Source organism: Corvus cornix, chromosome 15 (assembly GCF_000738735.6).
Source record: "Corvus cornix cornix isolate S_Up_H32 chromosome 15, ASM73873v5, whole genome shotgun sequence".
Taxonomy (NCBI): Eukaryota; Metazoa; Chordata; class Aves; order Passeriformes; family Corvidae; genus Corvus; species Corvus cornix.
Window position 1 is genome coordinate 13,783,863 of NC_046345.1, and position 25,991 is coordinate 13,809,853.

The 25,991-nt window shown below is 52.7% G+C and overlaps 1 protein-coding gene across 1 annotated transcript in view; it reads left to right on the top strand.

Annotated features, from left to right (window-relative positions):
- The window catches only part of RBM19 (RNA binding motif protein 19), a 51,258-nt gene that overhangs the window by 10,694 nt on the left and 14,573 nt on the right, over positions 1-25,991 (top strand). The window contains exons 18-22 of the mRNA XM_039561085.1: positions 514-574; positions 2,504-2,583; positions 2,988-3,043; positions 4,366-4,482; positions 22,836-22,941. Coding sequence (XP_039417019.1) covers positions 514-574; positions 2,504-2,583; positions 2,988-3,043; positions 4,366-4,482; positions 22,836-22,941 — 420 coding nt within the window. The remainder of the gene's footprint in view (positions 1-513; positions 575-2,503; positions 2,584-2,987; positions 3,044-4,365; positions 4,483-22,835; positions 22,942-25,991) is intronic.

Here is a 25,991-nt window from a genome sequence, read left to right on the forward strand (position 1 = left end):
CTTCTTGTAGCTGTGTAAAATGCCACATCCCGTGGCCTGAGAATCCTGGACCTGTGGGACTCTGTAGAGGCTCTGGTCCAGCTGTGGACAAGTGACTGTCCAGAGGAGGGCTGGGACTTGTCCCCTCTTTTTCTGGCTTTACAACAGAGTCAAATAAATAGTTTGCTCCCCTCTAGCCCCCACTTTTGGGAAGAGCTGTGTTCTAGGGACATCACAGGAGTTGCCCACCTTCAAGGTCTCTACCTGGCTGAGGGCATCTCATAATCCAGAGTGTTCCTGCAGAGGCATCTCAGATCTCTGCGCTGGTTCTGGGGAATGGTGGAGGATTTCTGGGAACGTGTGTCTTGGTATCTTTAAAACTCTGTGTGTGTATTTGTACAGAAATAATTTAATGGGAAAAGGCTCAGCTGCACTGCCTGTCAGGTGTGTGCTGGGGGGAAGAGGGCCACGCTGTCAGTTGAGTTGAAAGCCTGTGACAAAGGGAACTGAGTCATGTGTTCAAATTCCTTGCAGATGTTTTCCAAAGTGGGAGCCCTGAAGAGCTGCACAATATCCAAGAAGAAAGACAAAGCAGGTACTCTAGATGCTGCTGTTCAATTCCTTCCCTCGGCTGGTTGCTGAAGGCTCAGGTGTGGTGTTGCTTCAGTATTCATCTGGCTGAGCATTTGTGTTCCTGCTGGCAAAATCCTCCATGCTCCCAGAAGTGTTCCTGTCAAAATGGGTGCAAGCCAAACCTTACCCCGGGGTTCGGCCTGGCAGGTTAAGCTCAATTGTGGGATTTGTGGAGATGTGGCTCTTGAGATGGAGAAGCCAAACTCCTCCAGGATCACAGCAGAGAGCGGGGTGCAGGCTGTGAGATGGAGAAGCCAAACTTCTCCAGGATCACAGCAGAGAGCGGGGTGCAGGCTGTGAGATGGAGAAGCCAAACTTCTCCAGGATCACAGCAGAGAGCAGGGTGCAGGCTGTGAGATGGAGAAGCCAAACTCCTTCAGGATCACAGCAGAGAGCAGGGTGCAGGCTGTGAGATGGAGAAGCCAAACTCCTCCAGGATCACAGCAGAGAGCGGGGTGCAGGCTGTGAGATGGAGAAGCCAAACTCCTCCAGGATCACAGCAGAGAGCGGGGTGCAGGCTGTGAGATGGAGAAGCCAAACTTCTCCAGGATCACAGCAGAGAGCAGGGTGCAGGCTGTGAGATGGAGAAGCCAAACTCCTCCAGGATCACAGCAGAGAGCGGGGTGCAGGCTGTGAGATGGAGAAGCCAAACTCCTTCAGGATCACAGCAGAGAGCAGGGTGCAGGCTGTGAGATGGAGAAGCCAAACTCCTCCAGGATCACAGCAGAGAGCGGGGTGCAGGCTGTGAGATGGAGAAGCCAAACTCCTTCAGGATCACAGCAGAGAGCGGGGTGCAGGCTGTGAGATGGAGAAGCCAAACTCCTCCAGGATCACAGCAGAGAGCAGGGTGCAGGCTGTGAGATGGAGAAGCCAAACTCCTCCAGGATCACAGCAGAGAGCGGGGTGCAGGCTGACGGGAGCCGGTGCCCCACAGTGATTAAGCCCTGCACTATGCCAGGAACAGCCAGATCCTCGAGGATGCCTGGCTGAGAGCTGAGCTGAGCGGGCTTGGTTTGCCTTCTCCCTGCCAGCCCAGAGCCCCCCAGGCTGCAGGGAGGAGTGGCTGTGCCTGTTGTGCTGGCTGCTGTCACTTCCCGAGGAGTTGGATCCAGGCGAGCGCTGGCTGGAGGGGCTGTGGCTTCTCTGGGAGCTCCACAGCTTCGTGGCATTTCCCCTTGAATTTGATTTTCCCCATCCTCTTCCATGGGATACTTGAAACCTCAGATCCACTGAGAGATAAAGAAATAATGTGAGTTCTTCAGTTCTGCTGGTGGGTCTGGCCAGGCAGCACCGCTCAGCGTGGGCTGATCCTGTACCACCTGATCCCTGCAGGCACTGGGGCCGTCTCTATGCTCTGCCACCACTGAGGTTCTGAAGCCGAGCATGGGGTGTTGGTTTGTCCCCTCACTGTTAATCCTGTGTCAGTCAGTGTGTTTCTCAGGGCTGTGGTGTGACCGCAGGCGCTGCAGACCTTTGCTGAGCAGGGAGGGGAAGGGATGTCTCTCCCTGGCTGTGGAAGTGGCAGCTGCTCACTGCAGCTCGTGGGAGGTTTGTCCCCACAGTAGGATCACTTCCCTTGTCTGTGCCCAGCAGTTGCTTTGCAGGACTCGGTGTTTTATTTAAGGAAGTGGCACTGAGATGATGCAAAGCAAAAGATCAGTTTTGTGTGCAGCATCTGTTACCTTATCAGCACCAAAACTGGCCGGTCCAGAGCAGTGCCTTGCTCAAAAAACTCAGCCAGGGGTGCTCCTGAGGAGCATCCAAGTCCAGCCGTGGCCAAGCCGGCCCTTTCTATGGGATATTCAGCTTTTGTCCCCCCAGGTTTGGCAATCAGTGCTTGCTCCTGGTTTGTTTTTCTATCTTCTGTTGTCACTGCTTTCTCTTCTGACAGGCACCTTGCTGTCCATGGGCTTTGGGTTTGTGGAGTACAAGAAGCCAGAGAGCGCCCAGAAAGCCCTGCGCCGGCTCCAGGTGAGTGCCAGCCTCGCCAGCCCGGAGTTCTGTCCAGAGGCTTGGATGAACCTGGTGGTTCAGGGTGTAGCTGAGGGTGTCAGTGCTGTGAGCTGCACTGGGCAGGTGGAGAAGCCTCTAAAATGGGCCAGGTTTATGAGGGAAGAGGGTTTGTAAATGGACAAGACCATGGAGAGGTGTTTCCTAGTGCTGATCCAACGTGGAATTCCCAGGAGATATACAAGGGTTGGGTTTTAATGAGGTTTCCCACCAGGTGCCCCTTGCAGGGGGCAGAGACCCGGATCCCCCCTCACAGAACAATCACCGATTAATGTTTATTTAGTGCTGCTTTGACTTCTAATTCTTCTGTATGTTTATTTCTGTTAATTATGTCTCTTTTCCTCTTCCTTTGTTCGGACTCCCAGGGCTGCACTGTGGATGGCCACAAGCTGGAGGTGAAGCTCTCAGAGAGAGCTGTCAGGTGAGGCTCCCCTCTCACCTCTGCAGCACTTCAGCTGCAGTAACCCTTGGGAGCTTCTTCCCTTCTTCTCCCACATCTGCACCCCGAGGGATGTGCCCAGCAGTGCTCCAGCTGTCGAGCACATCAGCCTTGGCTGTGCTTTACTCAGCTTTGCTTGAAAGGAGAAGAGAAACGAGGAATGAGCCTGGAGCAGGGCCCCAAAACTGAGCCCAAAGTGAGAAACAGGCAGAGTTTTCTTCCCTGCTCAAGGAAAAAGCCTCTGCTTTGGTGGCAGTTCAGGCAGCACTGCCAGCTCCAGGGGCTTTGAAAAGTTCTTGGAGACAAATTTTCCCTGGGTAGCGAAGTTTTTACCTGTTCATCTGAGAGAACAGGAGCTTAAGAATAATATTCTGATCAAATCCAAACAAAACCGGTTTCTTGCTTGATAAAAAAGTTTGGATTTAGCTCCTTTTGCCTGGGCAATCAGGCACAGAGGAGATGGTTACTTGCGGGTGAATGTACTTGGGATTAGCCCTGGTTTTTAGGGATTGCTTCCTAGTTCTTACTCAGCACAGAACATCCTAACTGCAGAGTTGCAAATTAATCCAGATATTTGAATGTTGGCACCTGAACACTGTCCTTTAGACACTTTGGAAACCCTGCTGGAGGTGATATCTGTTAAATGTCAAAATTTGTTTGAAAATCTGGTTCCTGGGGCCCACGAGCAGTCTGACAGCTCCCCGTGTCTGCACTTTGTATTTCAATTCTTTCCTAAACCGTTTTTATCCAGTTTGATTTGGAAAATCCCTTCAGCAGGTATCCAGCCCACAATGGGAAGTGCTCTGCTTTATGGAATAAGCTGCTGTCTTTTGTGTTAGGTAAATTCTGACCTTGTCCAAATGCAATACAACTCCAGAGGTAAAAAAAAAAAAATTAATACTTCATTACAAAATTTCATTTGATGTTTTATAAGCCAAGAAGAAAAAGAATCAAAGTTAGCTCACATTAAGCTAATATATATAAAAACATATTCATTAGTGCACTGTCCTGACAATTAAAGGGCAAGATTTGGTGACAAAACATGAGTTAGTGGCAAACTAACTAGAGTTAGAGGCAGGAGACCTCCATTGGAGCAGGAGGGACTACTTCATTTTCAGATGTAGGATTTAAATCACTGGAATTTGGTCCTTTTGGTGGCCTGTGTGGCATTTCCACTGTCACAACCAAGGATGCCAGTGTGAGCTGGTGCCTCATTTTTCCACGTTCCATGTCCTGAGGGAGCCACAGTTCAAAGGGATTCTGCTGCTCTGTGGTCTTTACCTGCCCTTCCTGTTGGCTTCCAGGCCTGCTGTGAAACCAGCCCGGAGGAAACAGACTGCCAAGAAGCAGAAAACTTCCAAGATCCTGGTCCGGAACATCCCCTTCCAGGCCACTGTCAGGGAAATCCGGGAACTCTTCAGGTAGGAAAGAGCTTTGGTGGGTCTGTGGCTTGCCCTGGGGTGCAGCCGGTGTGATTTTCATGTGGGGCCTTTCTCAGGTTGTAAATATTGTGAGGTTTTTTTGTCCTTGTGGAAGAAAACAAGGATTTTACTGAGTGTGGGGACAAATGGCTTGGGAAGTTACACCAGTATGGAAATTGTGGCCAATCACTACAGCTTGGACATCCCTGTAGAGTCAATGATTTAGCCTTGGATGTTCTTCCCTCCCCCCTCCTGGAAGGTGTGCAGCAGCGTTCCCGATGCTCTGCAGTCCAGAGGGAGCATTTCCACTTTGCTTTCCTCTCTGTGGATGTTCCATTACTTGTGCCCCACACATTCAGTGGGATGTTACCCCATATCTGTCAGGACGTGGAGTTTTGGTGCCTGTAGTGCCCTCTCTGACAAGAAACACTTGAGGGGGGTAGTGCTGAGCACTGGGCAGGGATTTTGGGATCACCTCTGCGTGCCCTCAGCCTTTTGTGCTGGGATTTTGTTGTATCCTGAAAAATGAGTGGAACTTTGTGAAAGGAGCACCATCTTTGCTGCTCCCAGGACAAGGAGGGTTTGCTCACTGTCCCAGGTGGTGCTCCCTGTTGGCTGTTGGCTTGCAGGAGGGATTTTTCCAGCTGCCATCCACTGGGTGCTGTGTTGGGTGTGGCCTCTGTGGGCCTGTCCTGGCACAAGCTAGGTGCTTTTGTCACAGCTGGGGCATTTCTTTCCAAAGGGGAAACTTGAGGTGTTTTTTAACCCTTTGAAACCTGCCCAGACCATGCACTGAAAAGCCCCTGGCAGTGATTTGTTTGTGTTTTCTGGTTTCATGGAGTTCTCCCTGCTTTGTTCGTGTAGAGATGTGGTTCCTGTGTGGTTGGCAGCTGATCCCTTGCAGGGTGTGAGGGAATCTCTCTGTTACAACGCTCATTTGGGCTGATTTCTGGGGATTTCACTCAGGGCAAACCATGCCGTAGCTCTCGGGCAGGGGTGTGGTGATGGTCACAACAAAAAAAATGCCTCCGGAAGAGCAAAAGGTTTTTCTTGTGCTGTGCAGCTTGGATGCTTTTGGCTCAGTTCTGCCCTGAGGGATTGAGGCAGAACCCCTGGGCTTCCAGGCCCCACGCTGACTTTCCTTAGCATGTGGGGCTCTGCTGATTTAGATCCCAACACTCTGAACTGCAGACGTGACCCTCGTAAAGCTCAAGCCAGCAAAGCTGGGCCTAAGGTGAAGTTCAAGGCGCTGGGAGATTTTGTACATCACAAGCACAGAGACTGTGGGGGGTTTTTGGTGTGGGTTTTTCCCTCCTGTCTTGTCTGGCACCTCAGAGCTGTGGAGAGGAGGGGCAGAGGAACATCTGATTGATACTGCAGGGAATGTGCAGCTTCCAGCTGGTCACAGCGCTCTCGGAGCATCCCTTTCCTTCACCTGGGATATGCAGAAATCGGGGGTTTATCCTCAAAACAAAAGCCAGCAGCTTGGGGGAGCACATTCCTTTCACTCCTGCCATCTCTGCTTTGCTCTGGAGCAGCCAAAACCAGGCACAGCAGAGCCCTGCCCCACACTTCACCCTCCTGCACTGCTTTGTGTGTGCCTGTAAATCAGCTGCCTCTGCTCCGCGGCTTCGGGCTCTCTCTGCGTTTAGGAGCCTGTCTTAGTTTGTCTTTTGTTGGGGATTTCTTGGGGATGGCCAACAATCCTTTGGCAGTGGAAGGGCTGGCAGGGCTGCAGGGGGCACTCTTAGCCTGCCCAGGACAGGCAGCCTGGGGACAGCCAGGCCACTCAGCCAGGCATCACCACCCAGGGCAACAGCCCCAGGGCCCAGGTTTTACAGGATGAGCATCTTCCCTATTGTTTCACCTGCTCCAGAGCCACCTTCCACCTTGCAGCAGGAGAAAAATAAATAAGTATTAAAGTAAATAAGTATTAATTTATATATATGTGTGTATATTTATACTATGCACACACACACACACACTGTATATATCCACACAGTCTCTATGTATGTATTACCCAGAAAAATACAGATTATGCCACTGTCATTTCCAAAAATACCTATTACACTTTATATGTGTATATATGTATTTGTTTTTTCCCCCAAACAAATCTTTCCGTGTTTTGAGCTTTGCCAAAGAGCTCAGTCCCCCCTCTCAGATGGCCCTGCAGGAGGTGTTGGTGACACTGGAACAGCAAAACAAGGAGCTGGGTGTTCTGAATAGTGGATTTTTCAGGCTGCTCAGCTCTGGCAGTTCAGGGAATCCCTGGCCTGGCTGATTTTACACTTTTGGATATTGCTTTCTTGGATCCATCACTGAAATGCTCAGCCTTGCCTTGCACCATTGCCTGTGTTCCTACAGCCTGGAGGAATTTCTTAATTTTGGAATCCAGGGACACCAAGTTCTGTTTCTTGGCTTGGAGAAAGGTGCTGGTGCTTAATTATGGTGTTTGAGGGGAGTCAGGGGTGCTCTGCTCAGCAGCTCAGGTCCTCTGCCTGCAGAGTAATCCTGTTGCAGCAGAGCTCCACAAGCCTCAGGTGCTGCCCATGTCCCAGCCCAGTGGCTTTGCTGGGTGTGACACCGGTTCAGAGCGTATCCTGCCACATTCTCCTGGAGGTTCTGGCCTCTCTTGCACCCTCGAGGGATTTATTTATCTTTTTCTTTTGAGATAGGTGTTATCATCTTCGGAGGGAGAAAGGCTGTTCCATTATAGGGGCCGCCTTTGGGCGAGGTGTGAAGATTCAGCTTTTGTGGGTGTGTTTTTTTCACCCGTTTTTGTTCTTGATTAGATTCTACTCTTCTCTTTACTACCTGGAAGAATAACAAAAGGTAAATGGTGCTCAGTTCTTCCCAAAGAGCCGCAGTCAGGGGAGGAGAGTCAAAGGGATTGCTATCCCATGAAGGCTGCTAATTTTTGCTCCCAAATTGTGGGGCTTTTATGGCAAGACTTTTTTCTTTTTTTCAAAAGGAACTCTAGTGGCAAGCTGAATTGGAGATCTGTGAAAGGCCACCCTTTCACAGATTGGAGCCTGGCAATTTCTGAAAATTGGGCTCCTTTAAGAATCTATCACATGAGATCCACGCAGCCTTCATTGGCAGTACCAATTAACTCTTTGTTTCTGAGCCTCCCCTTCCATCCTCCTCCGCTGTGTGCACCAACTCCATGAATATTGAGGATCAGGCTGTTTTGCAGGTGCTTTATAATGTTTTGAGGAGCTGTGTGTTTCATTTGCCTCAAAAGGGAAATGATAAAGCTTAGAAAAGCACTTCTTAAAAGATTCCTGCCCAATCCAAGGCAAGCTGAGGGACAGGCACAGCCCAGGGTGTGCTCAGAGCTTGGCAGAGTACAGGATGCAGTTGTTGGAGTTGTGTGTCTGGGGGTGAAGTTGTTTCTTCCTTTTTTTTTTTTTTTTCAGAATATATCTGAGAACTTTCCATTTTGGGTTTCTCTTAGGTTTCTCTTGAATTTGCAGCAGTTGTTAGTTCAGCCCTCCCCTGCCAGCTGGGCAGGGTTCCGAGGGCAGTCAGGTGCCAGCGCTGGCTGTGGGAGGTGTTGGATCGTCCCCCTGGCTGTCCCCTGCCTCTGCCTGCAGGAGCTGCACTCAGACAGGCTGCACAAAGCTGTTGTTGGATCACAAAGTTATCGTCAGCTGGGAGCCTGGGCTTTAGTTTGACGAAGGAAGCAGCTGAAGGTATTGCAGAGCAGAGAACAGCTTATGTATCACTTTGCTACAGAGAATGTGACTCTGCTTCTGCAGACACCTTTGGGGGTGGCTCTCGTTTTAACTCCTTTGCTGACTGTTTCCTCTGCCTTGACAAAGACGTGGCAGTTACTGCACCTGGCAAAGCAAGCACCTGGGCGTGATTAGGAGGAAAAAGAACCATTCCCTCTGCTGGAGGGGAAAAGTGAAGTGGGACAAGACTTGGGAGTCAGCCCCTTCTGGGAGACGAAAAAAATCTCTGCAGGGAGATGCAGTGGATAAACTGGCAGAGATTTTTTTTTTTTTTTTTGAAGCAGTCTTTATGAAGTTAATTTTATAAGATGATGCCTTTCACTTCTCCTGACCTATTATAATAAAGTGTAGTTACCAGAATGGGCTTTTCATTTCCCATTATAAAGGACACGGTGGGATAATGAATCCGTCTGCCAGACGTGCTTGCTGTTCACACCTTTCTCCCAGTAATGGAGTCTACATGGCTGGAGACAATTTCTCCTTCCCCTGTTGAAGATGTGGAAAATCTGTGCTGGTGAAAGACACAGAAGGAAAAAAAATTGAGGGGAAACGTGAGTTTGTTAAGCGAGTGCTGGACAGAGTTAATTAGAGCATTCCATGCAAACAGAACGTTCCAGTGCTGTCAGGGTTGCTGGGTTCCAGTTCTAAAGCCTTGGATGTTGTGCTAGAAATGGCTCAAAACTGATTGCTGCTGCTTGAATTTGGTCTCCATGCTGTCCCCCTGCAGTCAGACAGCCCAAGAGCTTGGGGACAGCGGCAAAGGTCACAGTGAGCACCTCCCTGAGGTGTGAGGGCCCGCTGGGGGCGGGACAGGGGCTGCAGGTGCCGGGTGCCATGTGGGAGAAGCCAGGAGGAGCCATCTGAGCCAGGACAGAGCTGCCACTGTGGTGGAGCAGCAGAAGGACCAGGTGGAGCAGGGGATCACTGAGCTCCTCCGCAGTGCTGGTGCCTCTGCCTGTCCCAGGGCCCTCTCTGCAAGAAGAAAGGGCCCAAAAATGAGTCTTGGAGGAGCAGAAAGCCCCTGGGGAAGCAGCTGGGCACCCTGCACCCAGCCACCAGGGCTTGGATCCCACCTTCCTGGCTTTTCCTGAGGACTGTGGAATGTGTCCCTTGCTTGGAGGCACCCAAGCCAGGTGTTTGTGACCAGGGTGTCACAAACAGCGCAGGCAGCAGGAACCAGAGCGTGTTTCAGTGCTCAGATGTGCAATGGCAGCTGTAAGGATGCCTCTGAGTTGGGTTTGGTGGTGAGTGGGATCACAAAATCATGATCTCCAGGAAATAAGTGTGTCCGTGAGATCTCCAAAGCCCTCCCCAGGCTCTTCCTCTGGATTGAGGCACCCTGGGGTGCCTCTGTCCCTGCCACACCCTGGCTGTGGGGCCCTGTCCACCCACATTCTTTGAAGGTTCTTGCCAAAATAGCATCTTTGGATGTGTTTAGTTTCCTTTTTGGAAAACAGGAAGCTGCGTGGTTGATGGCTGCCTCTGTCCAGGCTGAAGAGCTTGGCCCCACTGGGGCTTTTAGGGGGTCTTTGGTTTGCAAGGGGAGCACGAGGCAGAGGTGGAGCTGCTGCAGCGAGTCCAGAGGAGGCCACAAAGTTGATGGAAGGGCTGGAGGCCCCTTGCAGGGCCTAAAGGGGCTCCAGGAGAGCTGGAGAGGGACTGGGGACAAGGGATGGAGGGACAGGACACAGGGAATGGCTTCCCACTGCCAGAGGGCAGGGATGGATGGGATATTGGGAAGGAATTGTTCCCTGGGAGGGTGGGCAGGCCCTGGCACAGGGTGCCCCCCTGAGCCACCCCGTGCCCTCTGCTCTCCCACACCTTTGGACTGTGCCCTGGATCTCCTGCCCAGCTGATCCCAGGTGCATCCTCGCAGCCTTCTTCTCCCAGTCCTGGTGCGTTTCCATGCCCGAGCTGCAGTGCCAGGGGATGCTGCACAGGAGAACACAGGGCATGGGAGCTCCTTGGGAAGCAGCTTGCAGGAATGGGCACCAGCCTCGTGAGCTCCAGGGGGGCATACAGGGATCTGCTGGGCTGCTTTATTTCTCTTACTGTCTCAAACAGCATAAATTGATCTGGGTTTTTTCTTTTTTTCCCCTTTTCAAGCCTCTTCCTTGCATACTGGAAACCCAAACGTGGCAGAATCGGGTTCATGCTCAGAGCCCAGAAATGGCAGTGGCCACTTTAATTTGGCCGCTCTCCAAAGCGAGCCACAGGCTGGGGGAGAGGGAGGGAGAGGGGTGTTCAGTGCTGGTTTGCAGTTTGAATCATAAAGGTGTTTAACACAGATAAGGAAATGTTTAACTCTCTGTTATCTCAGCAAGGTTGCTTTAAAAGGTGGCTCTTCCCAAGAGCAGAAGGAAGATTTTTTTTCAGCACATCCCTTTCCCAGGTTTGAATATTCATTACATCCCTGATTTTTGTATTTATTTCTTTCCCCTTTTCTGCTCTCTGTGTACTCCACAGCCCCAGGTCCCTTTTCTGCCCTCCCAAAGCCTGGGCTTGTCCTGTGCAGACGAAGGGAATTTCTGGGCTGCTTCCTCCCTTCTCCTGCCACAGCACCTCTCTCCAGGGCACCCAGCCGAGCTTCCCGAGGGAACTTTAATTAGTTTTCCACACAAATTCCGCTGCTCAGCAGCGTGGAGGGGCTCGGGGAGGTGGAGTGAGGTGGGGACGGGGCTGCTTTTGGAATGTCATGTTCAAATGCCACTCTGGGCTTCTGCTTTGGGGTTTTTGCCATTTTTTCAGTGCAAAAAAATGTCATCTGTGGGCAGGTGCTTCTCCATAGAGAGCGAAGCCAAAGCCTGCCTGTGCTGTCTCCTGGAAATATCCCACTCGGGGTTCTTAATGTTATAAGGTCGCTTCTTGTCTGAATTAAGAACGGTAAGTGCATAAGAAAGGAAAAATATGCTATTTTCTTGCCGTATATTGTGGCCAGTCCTTGTTCATTCCCAGAGTTTGGCCCTTTGGGGGCTGGCAGCTGGGGCATTGCACAATCTGGAATGCTGAAATTATGCTGGACTAATTTCTGAGCTTGTGTCTCAGCCTTTCATCAAGGCACAGTCAGGATGATTATTTCCTTGCTCTTAAAATTCCTCTGTCTGTTGGATTTCTTAGCTGCTGCTCCTTCACGGTGCTGTTGATCCCTCCACCCCCCTGTCTTTCACTTGTGTGGGTATTTTCCAGTCTCACTTCACGAGAAGGTCCTGAACAAGCCTCTAATGAATCACAGCTTTCTCCTCACGCTGACATCGTGTCCTTTATTTGCATCTCTGTTTGCATCATTATTTTTTTAACCTCGAGCCTGCTGCAGCCTTTCTCCTTCTCCCAATCCAGTGGATTCTACGCCTTGGGATGTGATTGCAATTAAGGCCCTTCCATCCCAGTCTCTCGCCTCTCCTGAGGCAGTCCCTGTGCCCCAGGCCTTTGAACTGTGCCAGCAGCATTTCTGTCTGCACCTTGTTCTTCCTGAAGAAATCGAGGGAAGGCACAGCAGGATGACCATCTGTCTTCTCACCTCTCTTTCCTCCTCCCCCAGCAGTGTCCTGAGCACTTCCAGGCATCTGGCAGAGGACAGGAGATCTTAAATTTGCTGCAATTAAGGACAGGAGGAGCCTTGTCCTCTCAGGAAGGTGCTGTTGTGGGACTGACCCTTACCGGGCATCCATCATCAGCTGCCTGTGAAGATGGGATGTTTTTTCTGCCCACATTCCCATTTATTAGACACCAGGGAAGCTGGGAAAGCCAATTCTTGTCCTGCTGCCCATCAGTGGTCTGTGCACACCAGGCTGTCCCCTCACGGGGATCTCTGGGACTTGCCCAGGGGTGTTTGGACAGGTCTGGGCCCCCTTCACCCCTCATCTTTTTCTCTTTTTTTGGCATCTCTTTATGAAACCTCATCTGGAAAAGCAGCAATGTTGACTTTTCCAAGCCCAGGAGGGCCAATCTCTGCATCTCAGCAGGCTGGGCCTGCTCACAAGCAGCACCACTGATCTGTGCCAAAATTCACCTGTAAATCCAGTTCCAGGTGGGCTCCGTGGCCCCTCTCTGCTTCACTTTAACCCAGCTCTTGCTCTCCCCACTCTTTGATCCCAATCCAGTAGCTGAAGGGTTAAAAGAGTCTGGGGGGGCGAGGGGGTGGGGACGAGGTGTTTCAGCTGCTCATTACTCACTGCCAACTTCCCCCAAAATCATATTAATTTCACGCTGTCACGCAGGACTGCGCCGTCTCTCCCGTCAGCAGCCGGGAGGGGGCTGGGGGGAGCGTGGGTGGCCCTCATCCCCCCCACAGTTGCCCTCAGGGAAGCTCACTGGTGGCCTCTTTCCTCGCCCAGGTACCCACCCAGGTGGGGCTGGGGCCGCTCACCTTGCGGGGGGAGCTGCGGAGCGCCGATGATCATTTTCCACCCCGCTGCTTGTGCAAAAACCCCATGAAATTGGGTCTGCTGCAGCAGGGAGGGAGGGAGGGAAGCTGCCAGCCTGCCCTGCCCTGCCCTGCCCTACCTGTGCTCAGCTTAAAAGTTGCTTTCTGACCACTTGCCTCCGTTTTTAAACAGCAGCAAGCACAGCTCGGCTCTGCCTGCACAGACCCCGAGCTGCCTTTGCCTCCTGCCTGGTTTCTCCCCCTTTTCTGCTGCTTGCTCGCTGTGTCTGCCAGAGCTGTCACCTCTGCAGGGCCTTCCTGCCATCAGCTGGGACTCTGACAGCTCCCACAGGCGCTCAGCGTTCCTGAGCCTGTCCTGGCTGGAGCTCGCTCGCCGTGGCAGGCGTTCTGCTCTGTCCCCTGCCATTTTTATTATTCCCTCCCCTAGAGCCCGTCCCACCTTCTTTCCAGGTGCGTGCTTGCATTGTTCTGTGGGTTGTGAAGGCAGGATGATCCCTTCCCCTCTTCTCTCATTGTGGCTACCCTTCTTGGAGCTCTTGGCAGGGGACAAGGTGATTCCCAGAGGTCTCTTCCAACCCAAACCATTCAGTGGTCCTGTGAAATCTCTGTCCTCTTCATCCAGCACTTTCTGAGTGGGTGCAGAGCGATGAGCTTTCCTTGAAATGGGCTGGGAGCATCATCACTGAATCCCATGGTGGCTCAGATGGTGCTGGCACCAATCACTCACTCCCTGTCCTGCTGTCTTTTGGGACTTTTCCAGGTGACCTGTGAAGACAAATCCCAGCCACCTCTGAGCTCTAGCAGGTGCTGTGGTTATGGCAGGGGTAACCAAAGGGAGCAGGAAAAGAGCCACTGTGGTAGCTTGGGTGACAGCCACACCTCCAGTTTTGGGGACAGGATGGGCAAATTGGACTGGTAGCAGTGGAAATACACCTCTGCTCACAGGGCTTCTGCAGCAGCAGGAGGAAATGGGATGTTCCGCTGGCTCTGGAGCGTGGTGGCTCCCAGCCTGCCTCACCAAGGAGCTGTTCTGTGCCTGCTTGTAGTGCTTTGTCCTGTTCTGCCCCCGGGCAGATGGTGCATGTGGCCAGCCTGGGCTCTCAGGGACAAGCCTGGGCCCAGGAGAGCTCGGCACCCTCGTTGTGTTTGAGTCACCGCAGCAGCTCCCACATTCCTGCTGCACTCCTCGTGTGCATTTGATCTTCCCTCCGTGTTTCTCTGTTCTCCTGATGAAAATAATTAATCAGGTTATTTTTCTAAGTCATCCTGCAGCTTTGCAGGGGCAAGACTTAAATAAGGATTCTCTTTAATGCAGAGCTGTGTTAAAATAGCTGTGTGCCTATAAATACCTCTTTGCTTCTATATTTATTCTCCAGCTCAGTGCAGGAGGTTCTACAGTTGAATATGAGATCTACTTTTGTATTTTTGGGGTTGTTGATGCAGCTGGTATCTTAACAGCAAGGCTGCCTTCTCCAAAGGATGCTCTGGCTACACCTTTGGGTTCCTTCTGTGTTTCCTGCTTTGCCAGTTGTACAGATTTCCTCTTGTCTTTGAAAGGAGCTGGCTCACGAGAACCCTCCAGCAGCAGAGATTTGCACCAGACCCTCCTGTGAGCACTATTTTTAGCATAACTTTTTTTTTTGACCAGAGCTGCGCTCTGATCAGGATTTTCAAAAGAGCCCAGGAGAGATAAATCCCCAAATCTGAGCGCTGTTGGAGCTGCAGGTTCCTTTGAAATCCTGACCCTCTGGTGGTCAGGGCAGTGACTTGGTGGCTCTTAAGCCGTGGTCCCACAAGGTGCTGCGTGCTGGGAGAATTGTGGCTTAGGAGTGCGGGCTCTGAGAAGGGCTTTGGGGGGGCTCTTGTTGAAGGCTGTGCGAGGACTGAGATTTCAGGAGGGTTGGGATGTAGGGCTCATGCCTTTGTGCACCTCAGGGATAGCTGCCGGGGGAGCGTGCTTTGCTCCTGGTGTGGTGCAGGGAGGTGGTGTGGGGGAGGATGTCCTGATAGAACTTCTCCTTTCTCCACCAGACTTGAGTGCCTTTTGTCTCCCCCAGCAAAAAAAAAAAAAATAGTAATTACAGTAGGATTAAGAAGAAAGGTGTGGGATGGGGAATTTGAGAGTGGCAGAGCCCAGGAAGGGCTGGCCCATGACAGCACACACAGAGCCCTGCTGTGACCAGAACCAGCTCAGAGCTCTGTAAGGTTCCCTGAGAGAAGAGAAGCAGCAACACAACCTGAATAATATTAAAGTGGGTTTTCCACCTCCATCCTGGTTTGGGATGACATCTTCCATCACACATCCACCAGTTATCTTTAAATCCTCTGAGCCACCAGCTCAAACTCTTTTGGGGTGGCTTTGAACTCCCAAGCTCATATCAGTGTTCAAGTTCAGCAGCGCTGCTTAAACCTGGGGCTTCCTAAAGCTTGTGGTGTTCCCTGTGCCAGCTCTGCACCTTCCCCTGTGCCTTGGGAACTGGAAATTCTGAGCCCTGAGGTGTAAGATTTCAGGAGGAAGCCTGTCCCTGCTTTAAGCAAACTGAACCATCGTTGTCTTCAAAGCGTGGCAATAAATGTGGATAGTAGGCAGGTGTCTTCTCTAGGAGGTGTCAGTGAGGCCTGGGTGCTTTTCCTTGGTGGGACTGACTCTAAAACAGGTTTATGGCAAGAAGTGGATTAAAAAATATTTCCCACCCGAGTGGTGCAGGCTCTTCCATCAGCAAGGAGCAGGAAACAGAGCAGGACGTGTGCAGCACCCCAGGGGCAGGCCCGGGTGGGAAGGGCCATCCCGGGATCTCGCTTTGCAGTGGGACCAGGAGAAAAATGGGAACGAATCTGGAGCTGTGTCCATCCCTCCATCCTAAAGGCGTGTGAGGCTGCTGGGTGGGGCTCTGCACATCCCTTCTCCTGCTGCAGGGCTCTCATTCCTTTCTTCCACGCTAAAATTCTAAAATTCCAGCGTGGTCGCCAGCTCTGGAGGGCGGAATGGCTGTGACGGTCACACCACAGCAGCGGTCCCTGGCTGCTCCAGGAGCCAGGGAAAAATCCTCGTGGGCTGGGAGGAGCAGGGGGCTGAGGAGCCACAGAGGGAGAGGCTGCAGGGGCATGATGCTGCTCCTGCCAGCACAGCAAATCCAGGGAAGGGAAAGGCCCCTTTTCCCACCAGCCTTTAAATCATCCTCTGCCGATGGTGGATTAAACACGGCAAAATTAAGAAACTAAACCTGGCTGCAGCACCTGGTTAGGAATGACTTAAGTGGAGGGATATTAAAATTTAAGACTTGCTGCTGTGCTGCTGATGGAGGATTTAAAAAAATAATAATTACTGTTGTGGGGTTGGGTTTTTTTCTTCTTTCTGCTTGGTTTTCAGGATTGGTTTCTGTTTAGCGTGAGGCCTAATTGCGTAATTACACGATAGACTGGAGGAGAATTTAGTGTGTGTAATACCAGTTATAAAGAAGAGCCCTAATTATGTAGATCTTCTCAGGTAAATAATACATCAGGGGCATGGAGTGGCCTAATTACTGTTCTGAAAACCTGCCTAATGACTAATTTACTTGGAATTTCAGAACGCTTTTGATAAGGTCCCTCATAAGCAACTGTTAAGGAAAATAAATCGAGGAGGGATAAAATGTTTTGCTGTGTTTTTAAACAAGCCAGTTAAGCCACGGGAAGCAGCCGCTGCCTCCTGCTCCAGCACCTTGAGGACAGGGAATATCCCCAGGCTGCCTCCTGCTGTGGGGCCAAAGCTGTTGTGTTCCTGATCCTGCTGCCTCTGCCCGCTAAAAATGGGATTCGTGGGTAAATTCCCAGCTCCTTGGAAGAAGCACATCCATGTCCACACAGTCCCTGGTGTGTGCAGTAGTTGTAGTGTTGGGCATCTAAGTAATCTTTGAAGATCCGTGCCAAAACTCGATAAATCCGGGAGGAGCTGAACTTGGAGATTTCTGCAGGCACTGAGGGAGTGAGGGCAGTCTGAAAGCCGTCCCAGCCTCCTGGGACTGTTCCCTAGTGGATCTCATGGACTTCCTCCATTTGCAGCACTGTTATTCCAGGAAGCCTGGCTTCAGACCTGCCCCAGGAGGCTCTGGCAGCAAGGACAGGTCTTCCCCAGAAAGCTGGGCTCGGGCAGGGATCCGTGGCCTGGAGCAGGCGGCAGCACAAGGCTGGCACGGAAAAAGAGGAATCACATAAAGCAAAACCCAGTTGTGCTGCAGCAGCAGATCAAGGGGCCTCCAGACACAGAGGCTGCTCCTGGGCAAAGAGGAGGGGAAGCTGGAGAAGCTGCGGGTCTGTGGAGTAAAGAAGGCGCAGCCGTGGCTGTCCCGCTGGCTCGTCACAGGGATGGCGCAGGGGCTGTGATCATCCAGCAGGACAGAGAATGAAGGATCAGCTTTGCACCAGGGACCTGCTTCCTGCTGTCACTTCAGCCCTGGGCTGGGGGGACACTGGGACCCCTGCTCTGCTGCCAAATCCCTGCACCCCTGGCTCCACCGGAGCTGGAGGGAGCCACAGTTTGGCTTGGCTCCAGAATCCAGAGATTTCCCTCCCACCTGGTCTTTCTGTGCCTTCATTTGCTGATTTGCAGAGGTGAAGAAGACGTTATTGATGATGATGATGATGATAATGGGTAATAGGGGAAATGGGTGCCAGATTAGTTCCTGAACTCTCTAACAGGATTTAAGCTAACAAGAGAGGAAGGCTTTTTTCCTCCCTCCTTCCCTTTCCCCTCCTCCTTTCAGATATTTCCTGTGCTGGGGATAACAACACCAAGGAGTGTTAAATTGGCTCTGAATGTCCACCCCTGGCTGTCCACATTCTTGTAACGATTTCATTAGCTTGAATTATCCACGTTATTTTCTTGTAATGGGATTAGCCGTCCTGGAGTCAGCTGAAGTCCTGGAGCGGGAGGCGGGAGGGCCCTTCTGCTGTGTATTCCATTAACTCCCTCATGCAGGAGGTGGAACTGGCCATGGCTCAGCCCAGGGGCAAAACCATTTGCCAGGGTCCTGCCTTCCTCAAGGAGGAAGAAAGGAAAAAAAGGACCATCATTGTATTTTTTTTCCCTCCCCCTTATCATCAGCGAATGGGTGCAGAGGCAGAGACGGGCAGGGCCATCGTTTTTGGGGACAGGGAAGGTCCTGTTTGGGGGCGAGGGAGGACAAAGAATAAAATGAAGAGGAGCACTGCAAAGGGACTGAGTGAATTCCGTGTGGCTGCAGCCTGCTCCCGGGGCTGAGGCTGTGCAGGGAGGGGAGGGCAGGACTTGTGTCTCTTTTGGGCTGCCATCCCTGCCCGGAGCCGTTTGGGATGAGTGGGCACGCTGCCAGCTCAGCCACCTGAGCTCCGGCCTGGGGCTGCCTGCAGTCACAAGGGCAGATTTGGGCAGGGCTCGGGATGGGAGGGCGGCGAGGAGAGGAGGAGGAGATGGTGGCAGTACATGGCAACCCAGGAGAAGGTTGGCAGCCTTGATAAAGGTTTTCATAGTCAGTTTTTCAACGTGGTTTTGCTGTTTAGTTTTTCTTGAAGGAATATAAGCCAGAGAGGGGGATTGAGGACAGCTCTGTGCAGTGGGCTCTCTGTGCACATCTGCAGAATGCTGAGGGTCATTTTTGTGGCTGTTTTCCAGGATGTTCTATGGTTTGGGCAGTGGCCACATTCGTGGTGTCAGTTGTGCTTTCCCCCTCAGAACTTGGCAGCCCAAGAGTCCTTGATCAGCTCAGGGCTTGGGGTGCACCGAGATCAGTGTGAGGAACACATCTGTGTGTTTGGGGCTTGAAAATATCCCTCAGTGATGGACGGGGCTTGTCCTGAGGACCTGGCAGTTTAAATGCTGCTCTTTGGGGCGGCAAAGGCATTGAAATGGAGGGAACACTTCCCAACTGGAGAGATGTTTACTAGGAAGAAATTCTTTGGAAGAAACTGTTCCCTGGGAGGGTGGGCAGGCCCTGGCACAGGGTGCCCAGAGCAGCTGTGGCTGCCCCTGGATCCCTGGCAGTGCCCAAGGCCGGGCTGGACGGGGCTTGGAGCAGCCTGGGACAGTAGAAGCTGTGGCAGGAGGAGGAACTGGATGGGCTTTAAGGTTTCTTCCAACCAAACCACTCTCATTCCACGTTTGCCCTGATCCAGAGGTCCCTGTCCCGTGAACGAGTGGCTGTCAGGGCTGCCTGAGGCTGTGGGGTTTTCTGGAGACCAGGGAAGAAGAAAGGGGAGGGAAGAGGTTTTCTGGAGCCCACCTGTATCCCCATGCTCCTGTGTCCCATGGCTGTGCAGGCACCTTCTGGTGAGCAGGCAAAGCCACGTGAGCTGTGTGTTGTCCCCGAGCTGGAATGTGCTGTTTAATAGCAATATTATAGCCTATAATTAGCAGGCAAAGGACTTGCCTCCCAGCTGGCCCATGCCAGAAGGATGTCATTACAAGCCCAAGGAGTGATGTTCCTCTGACCTGCAGCCAGCTTGCAGTGAGGAGCAGAAATCTCCTTCTCCTCCCTGTGTTCAGCCAGGGGAGCAGGATGGCAGCTGGAAGAGCTGCCAAAGCAGCGGGAGAGCAGCTGATAGCCAGCAATGCCGTGGAGAAATGCTGCTCCTCTTGTGGTGGGAGGGAGGGGATGTCCCTTCTGTCCTCTGGGATGCACCCTGTGTTCCTGCCAAGCTTGGAATGGGTGATGTGTTAGCTTGTGGCTGTCTGTTCTGCAGCCCTGTGCATCGTGGCTCAGCCAGGGCCAGCACAGGCTTTTTCTGGTTTCCCAGCAAATCTGGATGGGCACAAAACAAAGGTTCTCATTTAGGAAAGAGGAGTTGCAGTGTTTGTTGAGGCTGTCATCCCTCCCAGCCAGCAGCAGGAAGCCGTGCCAGGCCTGGGAGAGCGAGGTGTGAGGACAGATCTGCCAGGCAGGCAGGGCCAGGGGAGCCCGGGCACAGCCACGTCCTCTGCACCCACCCACACCTCTGCCCTGCCCTCCTGGTCCTGATTCCTCTTGGGATTTCAGAGAATAGCTCTGAAATAGTTGGACACCATTTTTCATGGATCGATGGGCAGGAAGCCGGGAGGGGCTGGAGCAGCCGTGTGCATGGCAGGTCACCAGGGGCTCTGCAGTCCTGCTGCCTCTGTGGCAAAACTCTTTGCTTTGGCCCCCTCAAACCTTCCTGTATTAATTGTGAGCAGCTGCATGGGCAGGGGGGTCGTTTCACAAGAGATTTGGGATTGCTGCACACCTTGGCCACACTCATTACAGGTGAAATCCCATCCCGGTGTGGTGCCACCAGGAGCTGCGGGGCTGTCCTGCCAGAAATCCAGCCCCAGGCCGGGCCTGGGGGTCTGGTGGGCTCACAGGGACTGAGGTTAAGTCTTGTGCAAAGTTAAGCCAGGCTGACTGCAAACAAGTCAGTGACTCGAGATTGAAAGGGCTTTTCTCCCATAGCCAGCAGGTCCTTCAGGCCCAGTGCAGGGGCTCAGGAGCACTTGGAGAAGGTATGGATGGGTGGGTGAGTGTAAATCCAGAAGCCACTCTGGTTTCACCCTCACTGATGCAGGAAACGTCCCTGTGAACCATCCTGCTTGAGGGAAGGAGCCTGGCCTGGTGCCGTGCTCCGTGCTGGCAGCAGGGTCGCTGATCTGTGCCCAGTTTGAGAGGAGAGAGGCACCAGCACCCAGGGGAACCCCCACCCTGGGGCGCCTGTGGGTTTTTTCTCTCCATCTGTGCTGGAAGGGGAAGGAGCTGGCAGTGACACCAGCCGTGACTTGCTGTGCTCCCCCCGCCTCCAGAGCCATGCCAGCCCCTGGGAGCCCATTTCAGACAGCTCAGTGGGATCTTACAGAAACGCTGCTTTCTCCCCTCCCTTGTCACTCTGCTCCGGTGTCACTGGGGTGAGGTGCTCCCTCCTTTTCCTCCTCCCATCCCCGCTCCCGTGCCTTTGCCCGTGGCACAACCCGTGGATGGCCGTGCTGGAGCCTGGGTGCAGCTGGAGTGGGAGCGAGCGCATCAGCACCTGGCTTCCCTCTGGCTTCCCTGGGCACGGGAGCCTGGCACGGTGGGGGGTAATTGGGTTTCCTTCTGCCTCTGCCCCTCTCTCCCCCCAGATCCAGAAGCAATAATTGGAAAAGAGAGGTGTGAGTCTGTGCCTGGCACCGGAGAGGAGAACATTAAAGGCCGGAGCTCTGCGCTTCATTCGCAGCTCCTGGGCTGGTAATTGCTGTGTTGTGGTTTCTAATTAGCACCGCAGTGGGGGGGACTCTGCTCCACTGCACGGCCCCACCGGGGTCAGCCCTGTCCCCTCACCCCTGGATCCATCCCTCTGGAAGCCCCTGCTGGCTCCCACTGCCCAGGAAAAGCTGGTGGCCAGTTCTGCTCTGGATCTGGATCAGGTCTCCACTGCCTCCACACCTCTCCCAGTCTGGGTGGCTGGGGAGGAAGGAAGAGCCACTTTCTCCCAGCTCTGTCGTGGCTGCTGTGGGTCAGCACAGCTTCCCTGGCGCCCTGGATCCAGAGCCATCCTGCTCTCAGCCCGTCCTGTGTGTTGGCTCTTGGTGTCCAAAGGCCACGTTGGTGTTCCAGTGCACGGACTGAGCGCTGTCTGAGCCCTCCCCTGGAGCAAATGCTCTGCTCCTGTTCCTTCAGCAGGTACTCTGCTGCCCCAGGCAATGCCCTGGATATTTTTCATGGAGAGAGAGAGAGGTAGAGATACTGGAGCATGCCCATGGCTCCTGCCCCCCATTTTTCCTGGCTAGATGGGCACCTCCATGGCTCAGGAGCTCTCGCTGCCTCTCCCTTCACCCAACTGCGGCCTTTGAGATGCTCCAGGGACCTTGGCAGTCCCTGTCACCCCCACCCTTGCAGGAGGACCTCTGGAAGCCACAGGGTGCTCCTGCTGCTCCCGGCTCTGAGCGTTGCCCCCAGCTGAGGCTGCTCCCTCTCCTGCGCTCGCGTTTGTTTGTTTGTTTGCGGAGCTCCAGCTCGGAGGGGGCAGGAGGGAGAGCGGGAGGGAAAGCACCGAGCGCGAGACGTGCGGATTCATTTCGAAGCTTCATAATGGTGCATTTACACACCACGTTGCCTAAGGAAATTGGGTGGATGAATGCCTGGTCATGCTGCCAGTGCAGCAGGTTAACTCCCAGGATTTAGCTTATATCATTTCACGAGAGCGTTTATGGCCTTTACTGTGTTTATTCCCGGGTGCTCTTTGGCACCGCCGTATCCCAGGCTCCTTTTGTGTATGCACGCCTGTGTGGAGATTTTCAAATAAAATAACACATCTCTTCAGACCTGGGCCACGTTAAATATTTATTGCCTGCAGTTTGTGCATATGTGTTAGATAAATGGGTGGGAGGGGAGGGGAGGGGAGGAGAAGGGGAAGCAGAAGCTCGGCAGCAGGGGAAGCGTCGGCTTTGTCCTGGAATTCCTCCAGGGGTTGGTACTGGAGAGGGGTGGCTGGCACGTGCTGCCTTTGGGTCTGCTTCCAGGCTTTTTGGGCAAAGTGGGATGGCTGCGTGCTTTGGTGCTCCAGCCACAAGTTCCTTCTCTGGGACAGGAACCCCCTTACCTCCCCATTCCACTGACACTCCAAAACTTGCCTGAAATGCTGTTGGATATGGAGTTTTCGCCTGTTTCCCTTTGTGCATCCAGAAAGCTTAAATAAAACCAGTTTATTCCAGCCCAGAGGCTGCAGGAGGGGACAGGCTGGAGGGTTAGAGCGAGGAAATCCAGTCATAAAAAATGCCCAGGATCCCTGGAGGGGAGGGGTGACACCTCTGGGGATGGAGGAGCTATTCTTGAAACAACAATTCCCTGTGGGGCCACGCTCTGTGTCCTGCCTGTATCCTGTGCACTCCAGCCCCTCTTTAAAGGTGCAAATAAATCTGTTTGGGTGGGATTTGGAGCGGCCCTGGTAACCTGGAGATGCTCTTTGCCCGCCCTGAGCAGGGCCTGGCATTCTGGCTGGATCTCCTGAGGGCAGGAGAAGCAAAGCAGTTACAGTGAAGAAGGTTTTTGTCTTGTTAAGGTTTATATCCAGAGTGATCCTTGAAATGCAAGCTGAGGTTTTAGCTGGTGGTATTTGCTTGGGAAATGGGGCTTGCAGGGAGGCAGAGTGGCTGCAGGACACCTGGAGCAGGACTCACCCGATGGGAGAGACCCACTCAGTGTGGGTCTGCAGCGGGCACTGCCGAGGTGTGTGGGAAAGGGGTGGTTCTTCCCTTCACCTCACGCTGTCTCTGCTTTTCCTTGGATTCACAGCACCTTTGGAGAGCTCAAGACTGTCCGGCTGCCCAAGAAAATGGCAGGAACAGGATCCCACCGAGGCTTTGGCTTCGTGGATTTCGTCACCAAGCAGGATGCCAAGGTGAGCTGTGCTGCTGCCCCGCTGGCACTGCCCCAGCCGGGGGGGAAGGGGGCTCTGTCCCCCCCGATTTGGGGCAGGCTGGTGCCATTCCCCAGGAAAGCTGCACTCAGGCTGTGTGGGCAGCAACAAAACCCACAACCCAAGCCATAATGGGGATAATTTCAGTGCAACTGGTAAAATAACTCAAATTTCTTGTAATACAGAAGGACAGGAGCTTCTTTTTCAGGTTTGTCAGCAGCAAGGTGAGACAGGATGGTTTTGACCCAACATTAACATACCAGGAAACCTCTGTGCATGTCCCACCTCCACCACTGCCTTGACATCAGGGCAGTTTTGGGTATTGTGGCTGTTTCCTAGTTTGTAACCTGGGCAAGGCTCGTGTTCACCAGTTCTTCTGTGTGGTTTGAGAGCGCCCTGGGAGCAGGGGCTGCGCTGGTGCTTTCCCAGTGACTGTACCAGAGGAACAGTAGTTATGACTTGGCCCAGTTCATTTATTTTTGGAAGCTTTCCTGTATATTTAAGTTCTATGCTTTTAGCAGAAGCAAGGGGATTGCAGCCTGACAGTATCCTGCTCTTACCCTTTGCCAGAGTTTCTGGAGCAGGGTGCATTCCATCCTGCTGCTGGTTCCTGGTGATCTGTGCAGGGTCTGGAAGGGAGTGGTCGCAAGCACAACACCCACGATGTTACTGCTGAAGGGAAGGCACCACGTGACCCCCCAAAACTCCAGATTTTCAAGGCTGTGAGCAGAGATGAGGAAGAGAGGAGGGGGAGCCAGCCAGAGCCTGTGTTTATGTTTTTAGACAGCATTCATTGATCCAGGATCACAAGGGACTATTAGATCATCCCTTCCAGCCTGACCTCCTGTATAACACAGTACATGGAGTTTCTTTGTTAGTCCTGTATTGATCCTAATTCAAACTTCCCTGTGCTCAGCTTCCCTCCTCCCCCTGGGGGTCAGTTGGGGGTGCAGGGATCCCCCCAGGAGCCTGGTTCCTCTCCCTGTACCTCGAGCTGTGCCCGTGGCTCTGCTCAAAGCAGCTTTGCTTTCACCTCTGCTTCGCTCCGCGGTCGTTCAGGCTTTGTTCCTGGGGTTTGAATTAATCTTTTCCCAGAGAAACTGGAGGCTTTTGATGGAAAGGTGCACAGAGGGACCTGGCTGTGGGGGGTGTGAGGCAGCACCCACTTTTCTGCTGCTTTCTGGGGGAAACAGGTACAGGCTCAGTGTTTGCCTCCCGTCCCTTTCCATCCCTCAGGGACTGATTGCAGCTGCACTGGACAAATGGGAATCTCAGTGACAGGAGCCCATCTCTGGTGAGGGGAGAGGGCCAGGCAGGGCTCTGGATCAGGGCACTGCTCCCCAAGCTCATGGAGGGGAGCGTGCAGGGAGAGAGCTGCCCTGTGGAAGAGCTCTCAGCGGGGTTTTCTTCTTTCCCAGCAAAGCAGCTCTTCTTCCTTCTTCATCTTTTTTTTCCACCCTCATCTCTTTGAGGGATTTAATTGTCTCACAAGTGGCACATCAAGTACACTCCATTGGCCGTCTGGAAAAGGATGCACGGTGTATTGATGAATAGGATCCTGAATATTGTAAACATGCTCATAATTGGCTTAGAGTTTATTGCTGAGTGAAATGAGAGAGGAGGGGAGTGGGCCTGGAGACCTCTGAGCTGAATAGCTCTGACTGGCAGTGACGCTTTTGCTCAGAGTGGTAATCTGGAAATTGCTTATAAGCATCTTATAAAACATGATGGGTTTGTAATAGAATAGTTAGGCTGGCTTTGTTGGGCATTTAAAGCCTGTGACCTCCCCTGTTTGTCTTTTTCTCTGAACAACCACGGCTGCTGTGGGAGCACACATGGAGATTTTCCACAGCCAGCACGGAGATGGGGGGCTCCCCCTCCCATCTCCCCAAGGCTGTGCCTGCAGATCTGCCCCATCAGGCTTGGTTTGATCTTCTGAGCCTCCCCTGGAACTCAGACCCACTGGCATTACCAAATTAACTCCAGCTAAGGAAGCACTCACCATTTCCTGACGTTCCCTGTGCAGAATTGTTGCGGAATTGTTTTTATTTTTGAACTATTAACTGGAAGCCGAGTTCCCACTTTTCTCCCCTGTTGATATAAAAATACATCTGGTCTCCAAATAGAAATTGCCCATTTGGGAGAGGCAGCCAACGTTTTCAAAATGCGCACACACACAGAAGGAAAAATCCTTGCGTGCAGCTGGCATCGCGGAGAGCATCCTCAGCTGGGACTGGCTCTTGCGAGGGAGGGATATTTATCAATCTCCTAATGTTGTTGACCCTTTGTCCCTCTAATGATTCCAGCCTGGAGGCTCTTTGGTGTGAGTATTTAATAGGGCAAGGGGGAATCTGGAGGCAGAGCAGCGCTGTCCTCAGATGAGCACAGCGGCCGGGGCTGGAGCTGTCTCACCCGGGGCTGACAGACGCTGCTCCCAGCCTTCCCGGCTCAGCAGGCTCTGCTCCAGAGCTCTGGCTGCCTCATCCCAGCAGCCTGGCTTTCATGGGGGTTTATCAGCCACCTCTTCACTTGGAAATTCCCTTTCTGAATCCCACAGACGTTTTTAAGCTGCTGTTCCAGCCTCTCCCTTTCCTCTCCCCACTTTTTCCCACCACGCTGAGCCATAACATTCAGCTTGAACCAAACTTCACAAAAAACGCCCAGAAATGGCATTTTTAAGCATGCTCACATCCTATTCTCCAGGAGGAGAAGTCCACAGGCTTTTCATGCAACCCCTGAAGCATCTGGAAAGCAAATGAGGTCCGGGAAAAGATTTGCCAGGGATCTTCAGGCTTTGGTGTGGCCTGGCAGAGGCTGGGTTACCAAATGCAGCCGTTTCATCAGAATCGGCTTTGGGCATTTAAAAAGGAGCTTTTTGTGGCCCCTTAAAGGTGTTGGAGGATGTGAAGCCCTGGCAATTGGAGGTCTTCTGTGGGGAGTCTCTCCCTTGGATGGGCAGACACCACACCTCCCTTTATCCCTCATTTGGATACAATTCCACAAACCTCTGGCCCCTTTGTTCCTCCAAAGAG